This window comes from Eulemur rufifrons, chromosome 25 (assembly GCF_041146395.1).
Source record: "Eulemur rufifrons isolate Redbay chromosome 25, OSU_ERuf_1, whole genome shotgun sequence".
NCBI classification, from domain to species: Eukaryota; Metazoa; Chordata; class Mammalia; order Primates; family Lemuridae; genus Eulemur; species Eulemur rufifrons.
This window is the reverse complement of record NC_091007.1, coordinates 11310753-11330936: the sequence shown is the minus strand read 5'-3', so window position 1 is coordinate 11330936 and position 20184 is coordinate 11310753. Positions and strand designations below refer to the sequence as shown.

Here is a 20184-nt window from a genome sequence, read left to right as displayed (position 1 = left end):
AGTGGAAAGACTGGATCAGACTGAGTATCTGAGACGTGTGTGTTTGGTCTATGGATTTTTACCTGTCACCTTAACATCTGGAAAATGTCTCTCTAATACAACAAAGGAAGACAGTTGGGAGTGGCAGGAGGAAGTTGAAGGAGATGAAAAAGCGTTCATTTGTAAGAGAGTATAAGACAAGAAGGAAAGGGAAACAGAGAAAGCTGAGATGGAAAATACGGTCACAACAAATGCAGAAAAATCTAACAACATGTCAAATTAGACTTCACCTTCTAGTTGGTTTTAAGTTTCACAGTTTGGGTGTTAAGTTTAAACTTTGAGAGACATTCTAAAATTCTGTAGCTAAATAATAAAAGAATAAACTTTAAAACATTCAGTAGATGGGTATTATGTCTCTAGATGCCTCTTAGCAGCCGGTATAACCTGCCAACCCACACTGCTGTTAAAAGTACAAATGTAATAAGGTAGTTGAATTATAACTTGAATAATTTGATAAATCACTACTCAAATAACTCTCTGTTTAGCAATAATGGGGTTATTACTCGAAAGCAAGCGAGGAATGTTATTTGTCTGGTTTCTTAATGTCATTTGCTCTCCCTGATGAAGTCTGAGAACGAGATGAGCTGAAACCGTAAACCCATTTAACGAAAACGTGACTAAGCCCATTTCCGCCCTTTTTAAGCCTTGAAACTGTTACTGGTGATTAGACCTCCCTTGGGGGATGATGCCAAAGACAAGGTTATCTCTAGGTTACTCTTTGTGGGTTTTACTGAAACAGGTTTTTTTGCTGAGCTCAGATTGTGGGAACGGGATAAAGAAACCAACAAATGCTTAGTTCACCAAAACCTTACAAAAGCAAGTAGACTGGAGTTAAATTCCTTATCATCAGAAAGAAAAGAAAGGTTTTTAATACACATAGTCCGGTATCAGAGTTTGTGCTCCCTGCCCCCAAATGACCAGATTACTGCCCTGGTCTAGAAGGGTAAAGATGTCCTTGGGAAAAATAAAACCAGACGGTACTGTAGAGACCAAACTAAGTGATAAAATTGAGTTAATAGTAAATTATAAGATAACACTTTGAAAAACATTCAAGTGAGCAAGGGCTAGGAAGCAATTATTCTGCATAACCTAAGCCACAAAATGCAAACCAATGTTGTGTCTGATAACTAGATAGTTTGGGTTAAATTGTTTGTCACCATAGATTCCCTGTAATAATCATCATCCTTGGTTTTGCTGTTGTGTTTCCAGGAACATAAAAGCAAAATAGATCCAGTCAGCAACAAACATTTAAACACATTCTTTGGCTGTAAATGAATTGTTCAGAAATGAAACAGTATTAGGGCCATGGGACTGTGTTCTCTCTCCGTTCTAATATATGAAAAGTCTATCAACTTCCTGCGGTCGCTTTACCTTCTGCTCACTCACTGGCAGGGGAAGACTTGTCACAAAGTCCCAGGGCACGATGAAAATGAGTGCTGCGCCCGAGCCACATACTCTGCCAGACGTAGCACAACCCGCCTGACGTCGATTCCTTCATCTCATCCTCACAACTCCTCCATGAGAAGGAGTTACCCCAGTTTACAAAGGAGGGAAGAAGAATTTAAGAGATTAAGTAATTTACTTCTGGTCAAAGGGTTTGTAGGAGGTAAAGCCAAGCTTTGAACTAGGTTTGACTGTCTCCCAAACTCATGATTTTCCTAATCAGCCTGCATGGCCTCTGTGGCAATTGGTAAAAATGTCCAGGGATGGAGGGAGAGCCAGGGTTGAGTTTTCCGAAAGGCAAGTGGTAACTTTTCTCACGGGCGGGAGTAGAGCGACCTCTCTCCTCTTGCATCTTTCTCCATAGCACACGCCAGTTTGTACCTAGTCCCAAACGCACTGACACTATTGCCATATACACATGGCACACGACTCCAGCAGTCACTGTTTCCTCCCTTTCATTAGGAAAGGAAAATATTTTTAATAACCTATACTGTTTATTAATACTATAATATAGTATAATTATATTCATTTAATGTTACATTTATGATGTAAATATTCTATAATCTTCAAATATAGTTATATAATATATCTTCTATTTTATAATATATATTTATAACTTATTCATTAGAAATTTATATAAATAATACATAGCAAAAACTTATACATATTATATTTATCAATAATATAATTTATATGATATAATATATATTTATAAATAGCATAAATACATATTAAAATATATTGTGTGTATGTACATATATTAATATATATGAAGTGAAAGCCCATTATCTTTCTGGTGTTGTTGACAGACAAATGTCACATCTGTCTTGTTGGCTTTGTGTGACATAGTGAATGATAAAGAATCCGCACAGTTTTGGAGAGTTTAACTGCACTGGAATGAAAGGATAATAAATCTTTATATTAATGTCACAAAAAAATATTTATGCTTAAATTATAGTCTCCAACTTCATAAAATTCCTTACCACAGGATTCTAATAAAATGGAGGGATTTGGACATTTATTTTTTTGATGCAATCTGATTGATATGTTTATCCTATAGTTCAGCTTATAAATTGGGGAACTAAGTCACAAAGAAATTAGGTGACTTGCCAAGGTCACTTAGCAAGTCTTGAGCAGGAGTATGAAAGTAATCTCTGTCTCCATTAAATAATACTGCTGCCAGAGTAATAGAAGTTGAAATATCAGTGGAACAATGCACAAACTAATATATCAACAACAATAAAACAATTCCATTTCTTTGTTTAAATAATTATTTTAAAACTATTAAATACTTGATCTGATTTTATCAGTTCCACATCTTTTATATCATGACCTATTTTAGGATTACATAAATGGTATTATGGTGTTTTAATTTTGGTGTCCACCTGTTCATTGTTAGTATATAGAAATGTGATTGACTTTTATGTATTCTTTTACCCTGAATTTTTACTGAACACACTTATTCTAAGAGTATCTTTCTATATTCCTTGAGATTTTCTACATGGATAATAATGTCACCTGCAAATAGTGGAAATTTTATTTCTTCCTTTCTAGTCTATATATTTTTTATCTTTCATAATACTGGCGAGAATTCTAATACTATGCTGACTCGGAGGGGTGTGAAATAAATATCTTTGCCTTGTTCCGGATCTTAGTGGGAAAGCATTTAGCTTTTCACCAGTAAGTATACTGTTAGCTATAGATTTTTGTAGATTTCTCAACTTTTTATCAAGTTCAGAAATTTCCTTCTATTCCTAGTTTTCTGAGAGTTTTTATCATGAATATGTGTTGGATTTTGTCAAAACCTTTTCAGCATCAATTGACATGATCAAATCATTCTGCTTGATAAATTACTTTTAAAATTTCATAGTTGGAAAGAATAATTCTCATGAAATGCTCTGGGACTAATGAAACATAATGGGATATTTTCAGTGATATCTAAATAGTGAAAAATAAATGAAAAGGTAATGATAAAATTCTCCTTATTCTGTTCTTTATACATGTATTACTCTTTTTCTGTTGACTACAGCTACTGATTAGCTGCTGCAATTATTTTTCTTTTAGTAAATTACCATTCTTTTCGTATTTTAGTTTTATGCTTCCCAAACATTACCAGACTTAATACACATTCTAAGTTAAATTAGGCTGGGTCTCAAATTAGGATATCTAAAGTGACTCAAATTGATTGAAGCTGCTAAAAACAAAACAAAACAAAAAAATTTCACATTACAAAAACCATTAGGATTTTTTTTAATTGCGTAACATAAACATTACACCTAAAATATTGTACACATTACAGGTCAGGGAGTAGAATAATAAATATTATTTACTTTTAAAGAAAAAGACAAAACGGGTTCTGTGGAAGCCTAGTTGAATTTTTTGAAATGAATACACTGCTTTGGGACAATTGTATAAACCGTAGTTTTGAAAACCATAGTAAAGTTTAGTTCAGAAAAGGATTATGTAGCTTGAGTCCTGCATCCCTATGTGGTTGAAAGAATGTTATCTTGGTGTGCTTGGACTTTCCCCAAGGCACCAGGTTTAAATTCATTTGTAGCCTGAGCTGTTCTGCTGCTTCTTTCAGCTGTAGCCTAAAGCCACAGTTGGCACTCTGGGAAACAGGAAAATGCCTGGAGTCAGGTGGATCTGTGAGTCCGGCTAACAGTTCACCTTCTAAGTGGTGGTCGTGCAGAGATGGGTAGAGATACTATCCCAAAGACCTCAGTAAGATGTCAGCCACAAAAATGTCAGCTCTCAAAATAACTATTTAAAAATGTATCTCTCTAACTCCACTAGAGCTTTCAAGATGTTTTCTCTCAGATAATAGAACTATTTTTTCCTTTATCAGATTGCTCCTGGCTTGAGCTTCACGCTGAAGCTTAATCATTGGAGGGAAATCATTCAGGATTCAGTTACTGATTTTTAATTAAGTAGCTCTTGGACCCGGATCTCACTGCTCACGATGGGGTTATAAGTCCAATATTTCTTTTGCCAAAACATTTTCTTCCTCTAAAGCAGTAGCTTGTTTGTGTGAGAGATGTTTCCAGCTTAGGGAAGAAAGTTACAGTGACATTTGTTCTGGGGCACAGGGGTCGTTAGAGAGTGGCTCTGACATAGCCTGACTGATGAAGCAGGTGCTGATGGATGAGAGCTGTCTGGGTGGTGGAAAAATGTGCGGTAATGAGGAAGATGATGGATTTACAATGCTAAAAATACCAAGTTGAAGATGCCTTATGTAGTAACAAAAAATAAGGGCAGTTTCAAAGTATCAACACAGTAAATATATATTATTTTCTCATGTATAGGACTCTATTTCATAGTGACAGAGTTCTTCATACTATATTCTTCCACCATTGATATAGGGAAATAGTAATGTGGCAATAGCACTTTTTTGGTAAGGAACCCTTCTGTTGTTAATAGTGATCTCTGTATTTTTCCCAAAGACATATAAATACTGATGTTTCCATTTTGCCGTAGGAGAAGCAGAAGCATAGAGCAATTGTACTGTGTTTAAACACGAAAGTGAGGGAATTAGAGCAGCCACCATTGCCTGCACCACACAAACACCTGTTCACTCATATACTATTATATTCACTTCAATTATTTCACTATTTTGGCCAAGATTATCTGATGATAATGTTAGTTCCCCACTTTCTTTATTCTCTGTGTATGTTTTATGAATTAAGCAATATGATAGTTTGATATCTTGAACAAGTGTTTTGTGTGTGTACCAGTCTGCTATGACCACGATAATGCTGTATAACAAACCCTCCAAAATTCAGTGGTTGATGATAAAAGCATTTGTTTTTATCACCTATGGGTCTACCAACTGGCTTGCCTGTCTCTGCTCTAGGTTGCCTGGGGCTGCACCCAGCTCTAGAGTTGAGGCTGGGTCCAAATGTGCTCTACACGAATCCACTTTCTCTTTGGACCAGCAGTTACTTGGGGCATGATCTCCTACTGGATCACAGGGTTACACCAGGCCCAGCCAAAAAATCATAAACACATTTAAGGCCTCTGCTTACTTGACCACTGATACTCATTTGTCTAAAAGCAAGTCACATGGCCAACCCTAATCTCAAGTGCACAGAAAAATAAACTCTTGTCTATTCTAGTGTACTGCAAAGAAGACTGAAGACAGAGAGACTAAAGGATTTAGAATCAGCCAATTAAGCCAGGAGTGGTGGTATGCACCTGTAATCCCAGCTACTCACAAGGCTGAAGCAGGGTTGCTTGAGCCCAGGGGTTTGAGACCAGCCTGGGCTACATAGTGAGACCCCATCTCAACAAAAAAAGAAAGAAAGAAAAAGAAAAAAGAACCAGCCAATCTACCACTCAATCCATTGTCAGCACACTCTAATAATTTAAGGATTTTTGTCCTGGGGGTTCCCTGAACGAGGGTGTGTCTGCCTTGTGGCATTTGTAGTAGTAGTACCATATAATAAATGTGTGTAATGGCATTTACTGTGCCCCAGTCCAATTGTCATTCTGCCCTTATTAACTTAGCAACAATTGATGAATAAGTAGTGATAAAAATATATAGGCTGAGATTTTTAAAATAACATTTAGTTTTTGAAGCTGATGTATTAGAGTAATGCCCAGCAACATCATTTTCCTGTACACAAACCTCCAAGTCCTCGTTGCCCCTGCGACCTCCGTCCTGCGCTACAGCAACATCTCCCTAATGCTGCCACCAGGTAAATTTTTAGATAAAACTTGATTAGAAAGTACATTCCGATCCTACCAAACCCTTTCCAGTGGACGTCCATTATCCACAGAATCAAGTCTGAACGTCAAACTCTCTAGTGAGGCATTCGGGGCCCTCTGTAGACCAGCCTATCCTATTTTCCCAATCTTAATTCTCATTATTCTCCTTCATGTGCCCTGTTGTTTTTCTCAAACAGAATTATGCTTTCCTTGTGCATAATGTAAATTCTTGGCCATTTGACCTTTGATCATGAGGTTCTTTCAGCCTGGAATTGTCAATACCAATCCCATTTCTACATGGTCTCATCCTGCTTATCTCAAGACCTAGACCAAATGTCACCTCCTCCTTGGAACATTCTAGATCCTCATAGCCAAAGTAATCTCCCCCTTCTTGCAAAACTACAAGTCTTTTCCACCTCTTTTATGGAACCTATCATTTTCTAAATTGTGTCATCATTGTTTATCTCTGACGGATTATCACTGATCTTTTCCTACTTCAATACTCAATGTATTTCTTTGACTATCAAAACAATATTTAATAAATGAACTTATCAATCCATTAATACCCTAAGTAATTGTTCTTCCTTGATACACATGCCAATAAGCTTAAGTGGTTTCCTTAAGTTATAATCAGTCCACGCTGGAATGAAAGCTGTCAAACTCCAACTTCCTTTACTCTGCAGACCTATTTTGGATAAGGGGAAACATTATCAACATATAGTGCGGTGCTGCATATTGGTTAGATTTCAGAATAATTTTGTCCTAGATGCCATCTGTGAATGTATCAGTGACTGGGCCTTTGGAAGCATTTCAACTCCAGGAAACGTCTGACAATGCAAATATGCTACAGTTTTACCTGACTTAGAAGCTATGGACAGGGTGGCCTGGCCTACTCAATAATGTATCTGCACCATCCACTGGATTTGCGGAATTGAGGAAGGCTGCTACTATTTATATTTCCTGCCAAGATCCAAGTATAAAATCTTAGTGCCTCCTAATGTTGAAAGCAATCCTTTCACTGTTAGCAAATAAACAACTGGAATGAGACAAAAATAGATGGAAGACCAATGCCTGTGAATTTTAACTTTGGAATTAGTAATGACCTATATTCGTGTAGAATGCAAGCTTTATGAACATTGCTCTTAGCACCTATTTAATCCCTATTCCTACGAGGGCTATTTTGAGCTTAATTCATCCTCACTGTTTCTTTCAAAATTGTCAATAAGTTTTTTTCTTCTTTTCATGCTCTTCTTACATCACTTCTGAGGCATGAGCTTAGGCCGTGGAATGGACAAAACTAAATCCTATGTTCTGAGGATTTTGTTCTGTATTTTTTTATAGTAGATCATTTAATCATTTTGAGATTACCCTCTATCTCCCTTTTGTATTTTTATTCTGAATTATAAAACTTTTATCTCAAAGTAGACTTTTTTCTCCAATAATTTTTTTTTTTTTTTAGCTTCCCCTTCTTTTGGGAAAAGAACAAGTCAAATATAGAGTGTGGCTTAGTAACAACCGGACAGCAGGCTCTTGCTATCAGACTGTTTAAACAAAAGATTTGTTGGAAGTCAATATTCTCGAGGTGCTGGGTAAATTCTTCATAAATTCAGTTTTCAATCTGCTAGTGTTCATAAAAGCAGAACATAAAAGTAAAACATGTTCATACTTTCCACCAGTTTTATTATGCAAAATACTTACTTTTGTATAAAATTGGATTTTCTCAAGGTTAGGAAAAGCTTCAAGAAATCACATCAGCAGTTCTAAAAATGCGCATAGAACTCAATGTGGTTCCCACTTCTCTGGAAAACTCTGTATGAATGAGAAGGAGATAACTGAGGGTGAAGGGAGAGAGGGAGGAAGGGAAGGAGGAAGGGAGGAAAGAAGGGAGGAAGGAAAAATGGAAGGAAGGGAGGATGGACGGAGCCATATACCACCTGCGGAAGCCCACTGACTCTCAGAGAACAACCTGGTAATTTTCACGGTGTGATAGAAAATAGGAACTATGTTCTCTTTAAAATCCTCCATGTAAAACTTATGATATGTTCCGTTTGGTCTGCATGGTGATGAGTCTTTGCTTTAACACAGGGCCTGAGCAGGGATGCGGAGGTTATCTGACAGGTTCCAGTAATACCTTTGTCTCTCCTGATGCTGATTCGAATGGAAGATATGACAAGAATTTGAACTGTGTGTGGTTCATAATTGCACCTGTAAACAAACTAATTAACCTCACCTTCAGTACATTTGCTCTGGAGGCAGCAACTAGTATGGGAAGATGCGTTTATGATTATGTAAAGGTAAGGCCATTTTATTTTTTAACAGAGACTACTAGTCCCAGCCTTTAATATAGTGTATTGCAGTTTATACCCTATAGAAAGCCCTGAAAATTGTGAGTACAGGTCCTACTTCTTTTTAAAATGAACTATTCTTCAATGATGCAACATATAGTATTACAGATGCTCTATCTCCATGTCAAATTAATCTTTAATATGGGTGATTCAAAAATTTTGTGTGGCTTCTGACATCATTAGGATCCCCTGTTCGTCAGTGCTTTGCAAGAGCTGATCTATGGGAAGATTGGTTTTATGGAAAGAGATACTCAAAGGACCTTTGGCAAATCCTAAAATAAATGACAATGTCTGTGATGCAAATAATCACCCCTTAATTTGTCTACTTTTTAAGCTTATAGATTTACTTCTCATATTACATTTAGATATGGAAAATATATTAGTTCTGAAGTCCCATTAAAAGTAAATCCAGTAACCTTTCTGTTCATTTTTTTTTTTTTTTTTTTGGTGACAGAGTCTTGCTCTGTTGCCGGGTCTAGAGTACAGTGGCATCATCATAGCTCACTGCAACCTCAAACTCCTGGGCTCAAGCAATTCTGCTGCCTCAGCCTCCTGAGTACCTGAGACCACAGGCATGTGCCACCATGCCCAGATAATTTTTCCATTTTTTTGTAGAGATGGGGTTTCGCTCTTGCTCAGGCTGGTCTCAAACTCCTGGCCTCAAGCAGTCCCTCCCACCTTGACCCCCCGCAGTGCTAGGATTACAGGTGTGAGCCACCGCACCTGGCCTTTTTCTGTTCAATTTGTAATGACTCACATTAAATTTTTGTACCTACGAGGCTATATAAATTAAGATTACAAGTGTTAAGTAGCATCAGTTAATATTTACTACTGCAGTTTCAAGGGAAAAATAACAAGTGTGGCAACATTTCTGTCTGTGAGGAGCTAAGTCTGATTGGAAAATTAAGGGATGACACATGCACGTCACCAGTGAACGGTTCAGGACAGTAAATATTTAAATGCTAACTCACACATTAGACACAGGCGTGAAGCAGTGTGCAAGTTTAAAAGGGAAAAGGTTAATGATAATCTGGCGTGATCATGAAAGACTTCACAGAGTGAGGGAAAACTTATTCAATCCAGGAGAGAATTCTGGGCAAGGTGAACATCAAGAAAAGGCGTAGAAGTTGGAATGTGCATGTTAGATTTTATGCAGCTGAAAATAAGGAGTGCTTGAAGGTTTTCCAGTGGGTGATCTGATGAGAGCAGTGTGTACGGAAGTCTCCCCTGGAATCGGCATCCAGGGAGGCCTGGAAGGAGAGGCATCTCGGAGGGCTCCAGGGAGAGGTCACCCTTAGTTGGGAGGTCACTCTTGGGCAGCTGCGGGGGAGATGGCAAGATGGGTGCAAGAGAAACTTAAGTTCTAGGACTGCTGTAAATTTTAAGGAAATTGCTTTTAAAAGAAAGGGAAGGAAAAGTCGTAGATGGAATACACATTTGAGCACTTAATCACATACATGTGTTTTTACTGTGATAAACACCAAGTCTAGGAGACCAGAACAGTATCAGGAGGAAACTATGACGGACACTTGGGACTGCAGGGGGCAGAGAATGGGGCAGAGGTCCAGAGAGAAGACAGCGCCACCGTGGACAGAGAGGAGGCAGAAAAAGGGGATTCCTCAGGTCAGGGGAAACGATGCTTTCCTAGAGGCTGACAGCACGGAGCTAGACAGCCACGCTCTCACCTCCAGGAAAGGTGCACAGGGAGGCACTAGGAGAGGACAACAGAGACAGGAAGAAAAAAAAAAAAAAAAAGATGAGTCATGAACAAATGGGAACACCAGGCATCATGCAGTGTCCCTGGAGACAAGGGAGAAGATTCTTTCACAAAGTACAGGTGATCAATACTATTAAATTGCCAAGGAGAGGCCAAGAAAGGTTAAGATGAAGAGCAAACTCCTCCACTTGGATGAGAAGCATTTTAACAAAGTATCAGCACAGAAGCTGCATCAGAGGAATTCGTGGGAGACCAGAGACCACAGGAACGTCCTTTCAGCTTGAATTCTTCTTTCCCAAAATCAGACCAACGTGGCCAGCACAGCTCTAAAGCTGATATTCAGGACTGTTCCGGAGCTTCTCTGGTTTTCTAGAAAAGTATTAATGAGCTTTAGAGACAGTCTGGGGACTCAAATCCAATTTTGCAACCAGACAGATTTCCTGATCTCCCTGAATCTTCATCACCTCATCTATTTAGAAACAAAATCACATAATAGTTCCTCCCTTGCAAAGCTGTTTTGAGGATAAAAAGTATACATACTACAGTGTTCAGCGCTGTGCCTGACATCATTTGTAAACAAATTTACCTCCTTTTTTTCCCTTTGCGTAATTCCAAGTGGGCACGGACACTATGGAATCTCCTTTTCTTAAAATACTAAAAATAATTGATTTACATATAAAATTATAAGTTTACATTCCATTATAATGTTTTGGGTATGGTCATACCAGGAGAGTTGATTGGATTTACTCTCAAGACCCATTTTTATGGGGTGTAATTTGATAATAGCACTGTAATTGTCTGAATTTCCTCTAGTCATTTAGGACAAAAGCAGCAATATCAAAAACAAAGAGTTGTTTTCTAGCTTCACAATAAAATATCTTTGTGGTTTTTTTTTTTGTTCAAAGAAATTCTTTTCAGATCTATTCTTGTTTTCCCTCTTGGGAAAGCAATTTCCTCCAATTGGCAACTTTTCTAGCTTCTAGTAAACCGGCAGATCAAAGAACAGCCCTTGAAATGTGAAGCGTGGAGGTATTTATTAAAGAGATTTCTCTGTGATAAATCAGAAATTTGGTTCCTTTAGGATTGTTTCTTAGAGAGATTATAATCAAATAACTTTTTAGAAAAGCTAATTTAATTCAACCCTATAGGTAGATATACAAGTAAAATCATGCCAAAGTCCTTTATTCATTCATAATTCTATCACTCTTACATTTGCAAGGGTTGACTTGGAGAGTAATTACTGTAGCTGCGGTTACAAAGTGATTGTGTGTTTCACTGAGTGGTTGCTGTGGAAATCAGCGTCATATCCATTCCATAAAGAGTTATTTGGCATGATTATATGCCAGGCGTCGCAGCCCTCCCTGGGGATGTCGACAGTTAAAGAAACACCTTGAGGAGTTCCAGCTGCTCAAGGCTCTTTCAGTAGAGTGTAGGAGACTGACACGTAGCAAATTGGTGACTATACGGCATGCAAACATGGTAAGTAGGGACAACCTAGAAAGTGGGGCAGAGGGTCTGACTGACTTTACTGTGGGGTTCAGGAAAGGCTTCTTAGATAGAAGGACTGAGCTGGGATTTACACAATAAATGGAAACTTACCCCACCTTTTTTGTCCTCCACAAAATTCAGAGGAGCATCACAGGAGCTGGCCACCAAAAAGGAGGAAGGGGGACTTTGAGCTACACCATCTCATACTCAGCTCCGTGACACCAAATCACCTATCAGTTCAGGGCTCCTGGGGTGGCAGGAAGCAGGGTGGACACAAGGGCTTAGACGTAGGACCCTACCTGACCTCCTCTGCCCAGAAATATGGAACCAGCAGAAAGGAGACACCAGACTGGTGCCCCTTTTCATAGCCAATATTGTTCAATGCTTCCTTTCCCATCTGCAGTGAAAGTTATGTATACTATAACCTGCCCATAACATAATTTCAAAAATCTATATAACGTACTCAATGCATGCAAAGGAGAAATAAAAGGAAAGTATATAAAATAGTGCATATTTCCATATGTCAATACTCTGACGCCACTATGCTAGGTCACATAGAGTAGTCAGGTTCTTCACCATATGTGAAGTTATGGTAAATAAAGAGTAGAAATTTAAACAAATATGGTGAGTTGTTTTTGCAACTTGAATGCCAATAGCATCATCACCATCTGCAATGTGAATTTCCAAAACGGTGAGAAAACTTAACAAAACAAAGTACAATCTTCCCTCAGCTTACACAGTAATTGTATTCCTGGAAATTTGGTGCATAATCGAAACTGTACAAAAATATTTTTGTGTTTCTATATAGAATGGATTTAGGTTCTGAGATCAAATCACTATAAACAGATTTTGTTTCTTTTTTTTCTTGCACGAATGTCTGACAGGACATGCAAAAGTTACATGGGGCGTAGAACAAATCCTCACTTTGCGAAACTGTCCTGTGAATTGCAGGACGGAATTCTGTAATGTGGCTTCTAAAGGCTAAATGCCAGTTGTAGCCCCAAGTTATTGTGGTGACCCCAAAAGCACCACAGTTGTGCAAAACACTCCCCAGGGGGTGGTACTGACCTCGCTGAGAACCTCTATCTTAACCCCTGGCCTCACCATTCATCCTGTGGTCGGCCACTAGGAAGCAGGGCTGTCCTCTCTGCAGAGAGCATCCGCCGTCTGTGGCGGCATCGGGTTTCTGTCTTTGTGAGGTGGTACCTCCTGTTCGTTCATTCGTTCAGTTATTCATTCAATCAATGCTAATTTGAGTGTCTACTACATTCCAGACATTGCTCCAAGCACTGCAAAAGAGCATTGAGATTTAAAAAAACAATACTACGAAAATTCCTGCACTTGGGAAGCTGATTCCAGTCATTGTTTCTTTGTGGCTCTTCCTGAGACCACTGGGACTAGTGTAACTTTTTTCCTAGAACATTCTGAAATGGGTCAGAGTTTAGCCCCAGCCCTGAAAGAATCACTCTCTATTCTGTTTCCCATACCAAATGACGCCCCGGTGTACGCCCTCCAGCAGACCCTCTCAGAAGTTCTGTAGTAAGATCAAAGAATTCACAAAGATACTCTAAGATGCAACATAGAGATCTCCAAGTAAGGCTATAAAAATCCTCCAATTATCAAATTCCTAGGGAAATAGTAAAAGATAAAGTCCTAAGGATATTGTTTAAAAGTATCAAGTTAACTTTGAAAAGAATATCGAAGTCTATTGTCCTTGTGCATTATGCGTTTATAGCAATTAAAATCTAAAAATTTCCTTTCCTGGTTTTTTCAGCTGCTCACATTGAAGGCTGGGTAAGGTGCAGGATCTTGCAGTAGTTGTAGCAGAGGCTGATCTTCCACTAAATTATTCGTACAATTCCTTCAGGATCTTGAGTAGATTCTAAAACTATTAAAGAGTTTCAAAAGTTGAGAAAACACAACATTCTTCTCTGCACTTACCCACATCCAAAAGACTTAGAACATGATTCAGGCTCTGGGTCTAATACAGTTATGCCAGGAAACATGTGCTCCCGGGATACAGTATGTAGCTGCGTATGATTGTGCAGGTCCTACGAGCACCATGAATACCCTGGTTTATGTATGATCCTCCCCCTCCTCGGCAATGCACAGGGCACCCCTGCAACACACCACAGGGCAACCCTGCAAAAGTCCCTAGTGGGGTTTAGTGTAATCAGAGAATGTGAGCAGATAGAGAAGACATTGGCTTTGGCACACAGGAGTCTAGGAGCCTGTGTCAGCTGTCCAGGGGCCACAAGCTGTCTGTTTCAACGCAGTTAGGAGACATCTGATCACGGCAGTGCAGGAACTAATGCAACGACAGCTTGGGGCCAGGCTTGCACGTCATTTCCTTCCATCCGCTGCCTTCTCCCTCATACCTTCCTTCGCATTTGCCAGTTGTCTATCTAAAACCCAAATCGGATCTTGTAACTCGTGGAGGATGAGATCCAAATTCCTTGACGTGACACCTATGGAACTTCATAGGCTTGTCCACCGACCTCCCCCTTTTCTCCTGTCCTGTCACCCGAGCGTCCAGGCACATCAAAGCATCCAGAGTTGCTGACACGTGCCATGCAGTTCATGCTTCCACGAACTTCCGCTCATGTTCTTTGGCTGGGATGCCCTTTCTCTTTTGTAGGTCTAGAAGGTCTCTTCTTACATTTAAGGACCAGTCCAAATGTCTGTATGAGGTCTTTCCTAGCTCCATATCTGGGTTCCCTGATACACTTCCATTCTTTGATTGCAGCACTTTTCTCTATTTTGTATATAATTCAGACATACTGTATATATATTTGCATGTATACATATGCATAATACATGCAAATAGCACATACATATAGTGTATCTGTGTATACACACAAACATATATTTTAATACAATATATGCATATTTAATTTATGGACCTTTCCTTCCACTAGCCCATGAGAACCTTGAAGGTCTAGAAAGTGCTTTCTACATCCTTGTATGCACAGAACGTAGCGCAGGGGCCTGGCACACAGGACACAGAATAAAAATGCTGCTAATATGAATGTGCTCATAAAGACAGAATTGATTATAGTGAAATTTTAACTTGTGTACCAGAAAAAGTACACGACTTAAAATTTGGCAAATGTACTCTTCTGTAAAACGAGGGGGTTAGATTACAGAACTCGAGTCTCTTCTAGTTCTAAATTAATGATCACGTTTAAGTAGGAGAGACAGTGCCATCTAGTGGTAAACTTTTTTGTGTTGCAATGACTGTTTTTAACCACTGCTGCCTTTTGTAATCCTAGCCTTTGAAAATAATGTCAGTGCCAGTGGCTGTTGTGAGCCCTCTGACACACCATAGTTCTGAGTTAAGTATTTGAAGCTAGATACACACAGATACTTGTTTTAGAAATGCAACAAAGATTACTCATATGGAAACAAACTTTCTAGTAATGTGTTTGGGAGAAATCCAAGCACCCACTGTTTCACCAGGTGTTTGTAGAGGTTACCATGGCGGGGAACTGTTCTGGGTGCTGGCGACACCACAGTGAATAAGTCAAAGTCTCTCCACCTGTGGGACTTACATTCTTGTTGGGAGAGAGATCGGAAAAGCAAATCAGCAATGAATAAGGCACGTTTTGATCACAGTAGGAAAATGAATCTAATGTTGCTGGGGGAGGGCGGCGTTAGATAGGGTTGGCCTCTCCGAGGAGGCAACAAGTCAGCTGAGGCTCAGCCTCAGCCCAGAGAGAGCTCCCAGCAGGAACCGTAGCCTGTGCAGGGGCCCTGGGCAGGGAACCCCTGGGATGGAGCAGTCGCAGGAAGCACAAGGTGCGGGGCATCTATGGGGAGGCACAGGCCAGATGGGGGGGACTAGCAGACCATGGCAAAGAGCTGGGATTTCACTCTCGGTGCAATGGGAATTCACTGGGGCATTTTAGGCAGAGCAGGAGCATAATCCCATGTAAGTTTGCAAACACCCAGGCAGCTCAGCGGCGGGTAGTATGCGGACTCTGCAGACTTAGATCCAGGAGGAAGACGTCACAGTGGTAAAGATAAAGGATGATGGTGGAGACGGGGCCCTCTGGGATGTATTTTCAGGTAGAATAAAGTGAATGTGGGAATTGGGGAGGAGAGAGGGGAAGGGAGAGAAGCCTAGGGTGACTGAAGTTTTAGGCTTAAACCATTTGAGATAAAGGTTTTGGGGGAGGACAGTTTTGGGAGGGGTAGGTAGTGGGAGGGAGGAATCCAAGCACTTACTCATTTATTGGATATTTACGGAGTGCCTTTATGTGCCATTCTTCTATTTATAAACACTGGGGACAGTTAAGTGGTAAACAGAACAGTCAGAAATCTGTGCCTTTATGGAACTTGCATTTTTTCAGAGGGGAAGATGATGAAATAAACAAGTTCAAATATGGTAAGTAGAAGGTAATGCTCCCCTCTGGAGAAAAATCAGGCAGGAAATACTGAGAGAGTTGCATAAGGAAAACCTTACTGAATCGGTGATATTTGAGCAAAGTCCTGAAGGAATAATGTATGTAGACACACGGGGAAGAACATTCCAGGCAAAGGGAGCAGCAAACGCAATGGCCGTGAAGCAGGGGTGCGCCTGGTTTGCTCAAGGAGCAGAGTGAACAAAGTGGAGACCGTAAGAAATTAGACCAGAAAGGCCAGGGGTGGGGGCCTGAGGGCTGTTGCTACGGCTTCGGCTTCGGCTTTTACAGTCAGTAGATGGGAAGCAGCTGGGAGGGTTTCCAGCAAACAGTGACCTCACCCCACTTACATGTCAACAGTATCCTCTGGCTGACGTGTTCACACCAGACTCACAGAGGGCCAAGAGCAGAATCGGGGGCTCCCTAGGGGGGTTCAGTGATAATCCAGGCAGGAAGCGCGAGCAGCGTGGACCAGAGCGTTACTGGGAGCGGAGGCAAACCAGGCCACGAGTTAGCGGACTCTAATGGCTCACTCCTTTTTAAATCATATTTTACTTTCCCAAAGAGAAAAAAAATGTTAGGCGTCATCCCAGGTTTTTGCTCAAAATCATTAGAGTGTAATCGATTCCATTATAATTCTGTTCCTAAGCTAAGACCAGCTCTAAGAACACTAATGTGGAGATTCTTCATCATGACCTATTGTGACTTCACATCCAATTTAGTGTAAAATATGCAACTTCTTTGTGAATAATGGAGAGTTAATGAACTGTTTTTCTTTTCAGTTATACGATGGGGACAGTGAAAATGCCAACTTGGCTGGAACATTCTGTGGCTCCACTGTACCTGCTCCTTTTATCTCTTCTGGCAACTTCCTTACGGTTCAATTTGTCAGTGACCTAATTTTAGAAAGGGAAGGATTTAATGCGACATACACCATCGTGGACAGTGAGTAATTGAGACATTTTTACATATTATGCAATACATGTGTATCTATGTACTAAAAATAATGCCATGCTTGTTATATCTAAACTCAATGTTAATTACTAGCCTCAATGTTAATTAGTATCTAAACTCAATGTCAATTGCTAAACACCATGTTAATTACTCTGTGCTTAATCCGTGGTGCAAATTTGATGCAATGCTTAGTCAAGGATATATATCCCCCCAGCCCTTAATAGAGTGATATAAAGATAGATCCTTTGGGCTGGGAAGGTAGGGAAGGCAGGATTTTAAAGATTGTATGAGATGAGATGTGAGTAAAATGTCTTGTATGTTGTTTTTTTCTTTGTTTCCCCTCCTCAGTGCCTTGTGGAGGAACATATAATGCTACTCGGACCCCACAAAATATGTCATCCAATTCATCAAACCCAGATGTCTCATTCTCCATCTGCACTTGGGCCATTGAAGCTCCTCTGCACCAGCAGGTCAAGATAACCGTGTGGGCATTACAGCTGGGCTCGCAAGACTGCGCACAGAATTACTTAGAGTTTCAGGACTCACCGCAGGTAACAATTACAGGAGAAATGACAGTCGCCGCTAGTGACCTTTTCACCAGTATTTGCAAAGCGCTTGAAGTAGTGAAGCCATGATTAAATAAATTCTCTGAGTTACTTCCAACTTAATGTGGTTTTCAGCTGTATACAAAGCCCTCCATTCAGCTGTGTGGAGAAACTTGAACATGGTCCCATAGGTCAGGAGCTCTCAAACATTCATGTACCTAAGAACCATCTGGGTGTCTTGTTAAAAGTGCATACTCTGGGGACCACCCTCAAAGCCCGATTCCCCCACATTGCACCCATTCATCTGAATTTCTGACAAGCATGGCTGGTGTGTTGGTAGTGACACTGGAGCGCCATGGACCATGCCTGGAGAAACGCTTCTGTAGTTAGTGGCATCCGTGTATGGGATGGATTGAAGGAGTCCCCATACAGAACACAGGAGAATCGGTTAAGAGGCCATCTGGCACCTTACCAGGGCTGTCTACATAGTAATATAAGAGAGATGAAAAGGGAAAAAGCTATTTTGATTTTAAAAAATAAATGCTGAGGCTGAATTTCCCATGGGATAAGATGTTGAGAAGATAGATAGTTGGACATAAAAGTGTGATGTTGACAGAAGACCCAAAGGTTTGGGCACCATCCTCATATAGGTAAGTGGTTGAAATAATGAGAATGATGAGATTATCCAGGGAAAGTATGTAAAGTGAGGGGTCGTGAACTGAGGATGGTTACCTGGGAGAAGACCTGGGAATACGTGGATTGTTGCCGTGCAGTTTGGGGAGCAACTAACCCGCCCCAGTTTGTTCCAAGAATGTCATGTTCCAACCCCATGTGCCAGCAATAATGGAGAGTCCTGTCCATCATCTTCCGAGTTTTCAAGCTCCTCCTCTGTATAAGTCTGGGGTCCTCTGGTTCTCACATGATCTTGCTGGGGAGAGAAAAGTCCAATTTGTGTGACTCCAACATGGAAAGGTCAAAGACATGCTGGCTGCTGAGCAGACACTGGACTTGCTTAGTTTTGTGCAAAGCGTAGACACTGAGATAAATCCTAAACTCCCAAGGTGGACAAGATGTGAGGTTATCACCATTCCATTGGTGGTTTTCAGGACAAAATTCTGAGTACCCAGGGATTACCCTCACTGGAAGGACTTAGAGCCAAGTTAAAAGCTCTTTCAATTTCCCATTGCTTCATGAAGCTAAGACAGTGGGCATCAGGGCAGACCACTCAGCTGGGCACAAAAGTGCTCCCTACGGGGCCACCAGGTAACTCTGGGGCATAACAGCAGCTGGACTGGCCTCCAATAAGACCCAGCATTTGTCATGACTGAATGATGCTCTCAACTCAATGAATAAAGGAAAGAACAAAGGTTTCAGCCTGGGCAGGTAGGGAGGGAAGACAAAAAATTGACTGACAGGCTGGGAGAAATTCGAACTCTCAAGGGATTCAAGAGTAGAAAGAGAGGCCCTCATTGGAAGACCATGAAAGGCTGACGTGGCGCCATTATAGAGGACGTGAGGTGAGCGCCGGCTCTGGGTGGCACCACAGACAGCAGAGATGGATGTCACTGTTAGGGAGCACAAAGTTAGGATGGTCAACGGTTTGTCTATGAAAACACTCATACCCCCAAGGGTGCAGAAAGGAAATGGGGTGAAGAAAGTGACTATGAGCTAAAGCACCCCAAGTCTTTAATAAATGAAGGGAAGCAACCAGAAGGAAATTGAGTGAGAATGATGCGAAGGGTCTCAGAGAATCTTTGGCCAGAGGTAGAGCCCCTCAAAGGGTCCCTTCCCCTCTGGTAGGACACGTGTCAATTCCGAGGCCACCATGAGTCTCATTGCAAGGCACTTTGAACACCAGGGCTAGTTTCCCTGGCTGAATACTGATGCTGTGCTTGTGTATGTCGCGCAATTTGTTATGGTCTGTTCTCTTCCGACACTAAATCTGACGTGACTCGGCTTCCATTTCCTTTCAGAGTAACGGAGGTCCAAGGATCCAGTTCTGTGGCGGAAATGCTTCGGCCGTACCCGAGTTTTATTCTTCTACCAGTACTGCAATTGTCATTTTCAAATCTGGAGTTGTAACCACAAACTCTAGAGTGAGTTTTACCTATCAGATTGCAGGTGAGCCCTGGAAATTCATCTTTCATTGAGAAAACCTGTCTTTATTGCGCATATTGCCAGAACTGGCTCCTGTCAGTAAATTAGCGTTTAACATACACCACACCCATCTGCGGTGAGACTCAACTGGAACCCAGGCCCAATTTAGCAAATTACTAAAGCTGGTTTCTGGAGATGTAAAGTGAGTATAAGGCTAAGTAAAATGCTTAGGATACTAGCATATGTTTCAAAGTATGTAGTTCATTTGAAACTATACCAGTTATTTTATAAGTTATCCACTCAATCACATGTAGGAATCGCTATACGTATATTTTTACAAAAGCTTTATCGAGATATAATTCCTATCTCATATAATTTTACCCATTTAAAGTTTACATTTCAGTGGTCTTTAGTACATTCCCAAAGTTGGGAATCGCTCTCCCTTA

General features: G+C 40.5%; 1 protein-coding gene across 1 annotated transcript in view; it reads left to right on the top strand.

The window, feature by feature from the left end:
• The window catches only part of CUBN (cubilin), a 227716-nt gene that overhangs the window by 198862 nt on the left and 8670 nt on the right, over window positions 1-20184 (top strand). Inside the window, exons 60-63 of the mRNA XM_069458708.1 lie at window positions 8275-8483; window positions 16925-17087; window positions 17445-17647; window positions 19615-19762. Of these exons, the coding sequence (XP_069314809.1) occupies window positions 8275-8483; window positions 16925-17087; window positions 17445-17647; window positions 19615-19762 (723 nt within the window). The remainder of the gene's footprint in view (window positions 1-8274; window positions 8484-16924; window positions 17088-17444; window positions 17648-19614; window positions 19763-20184) is intronic.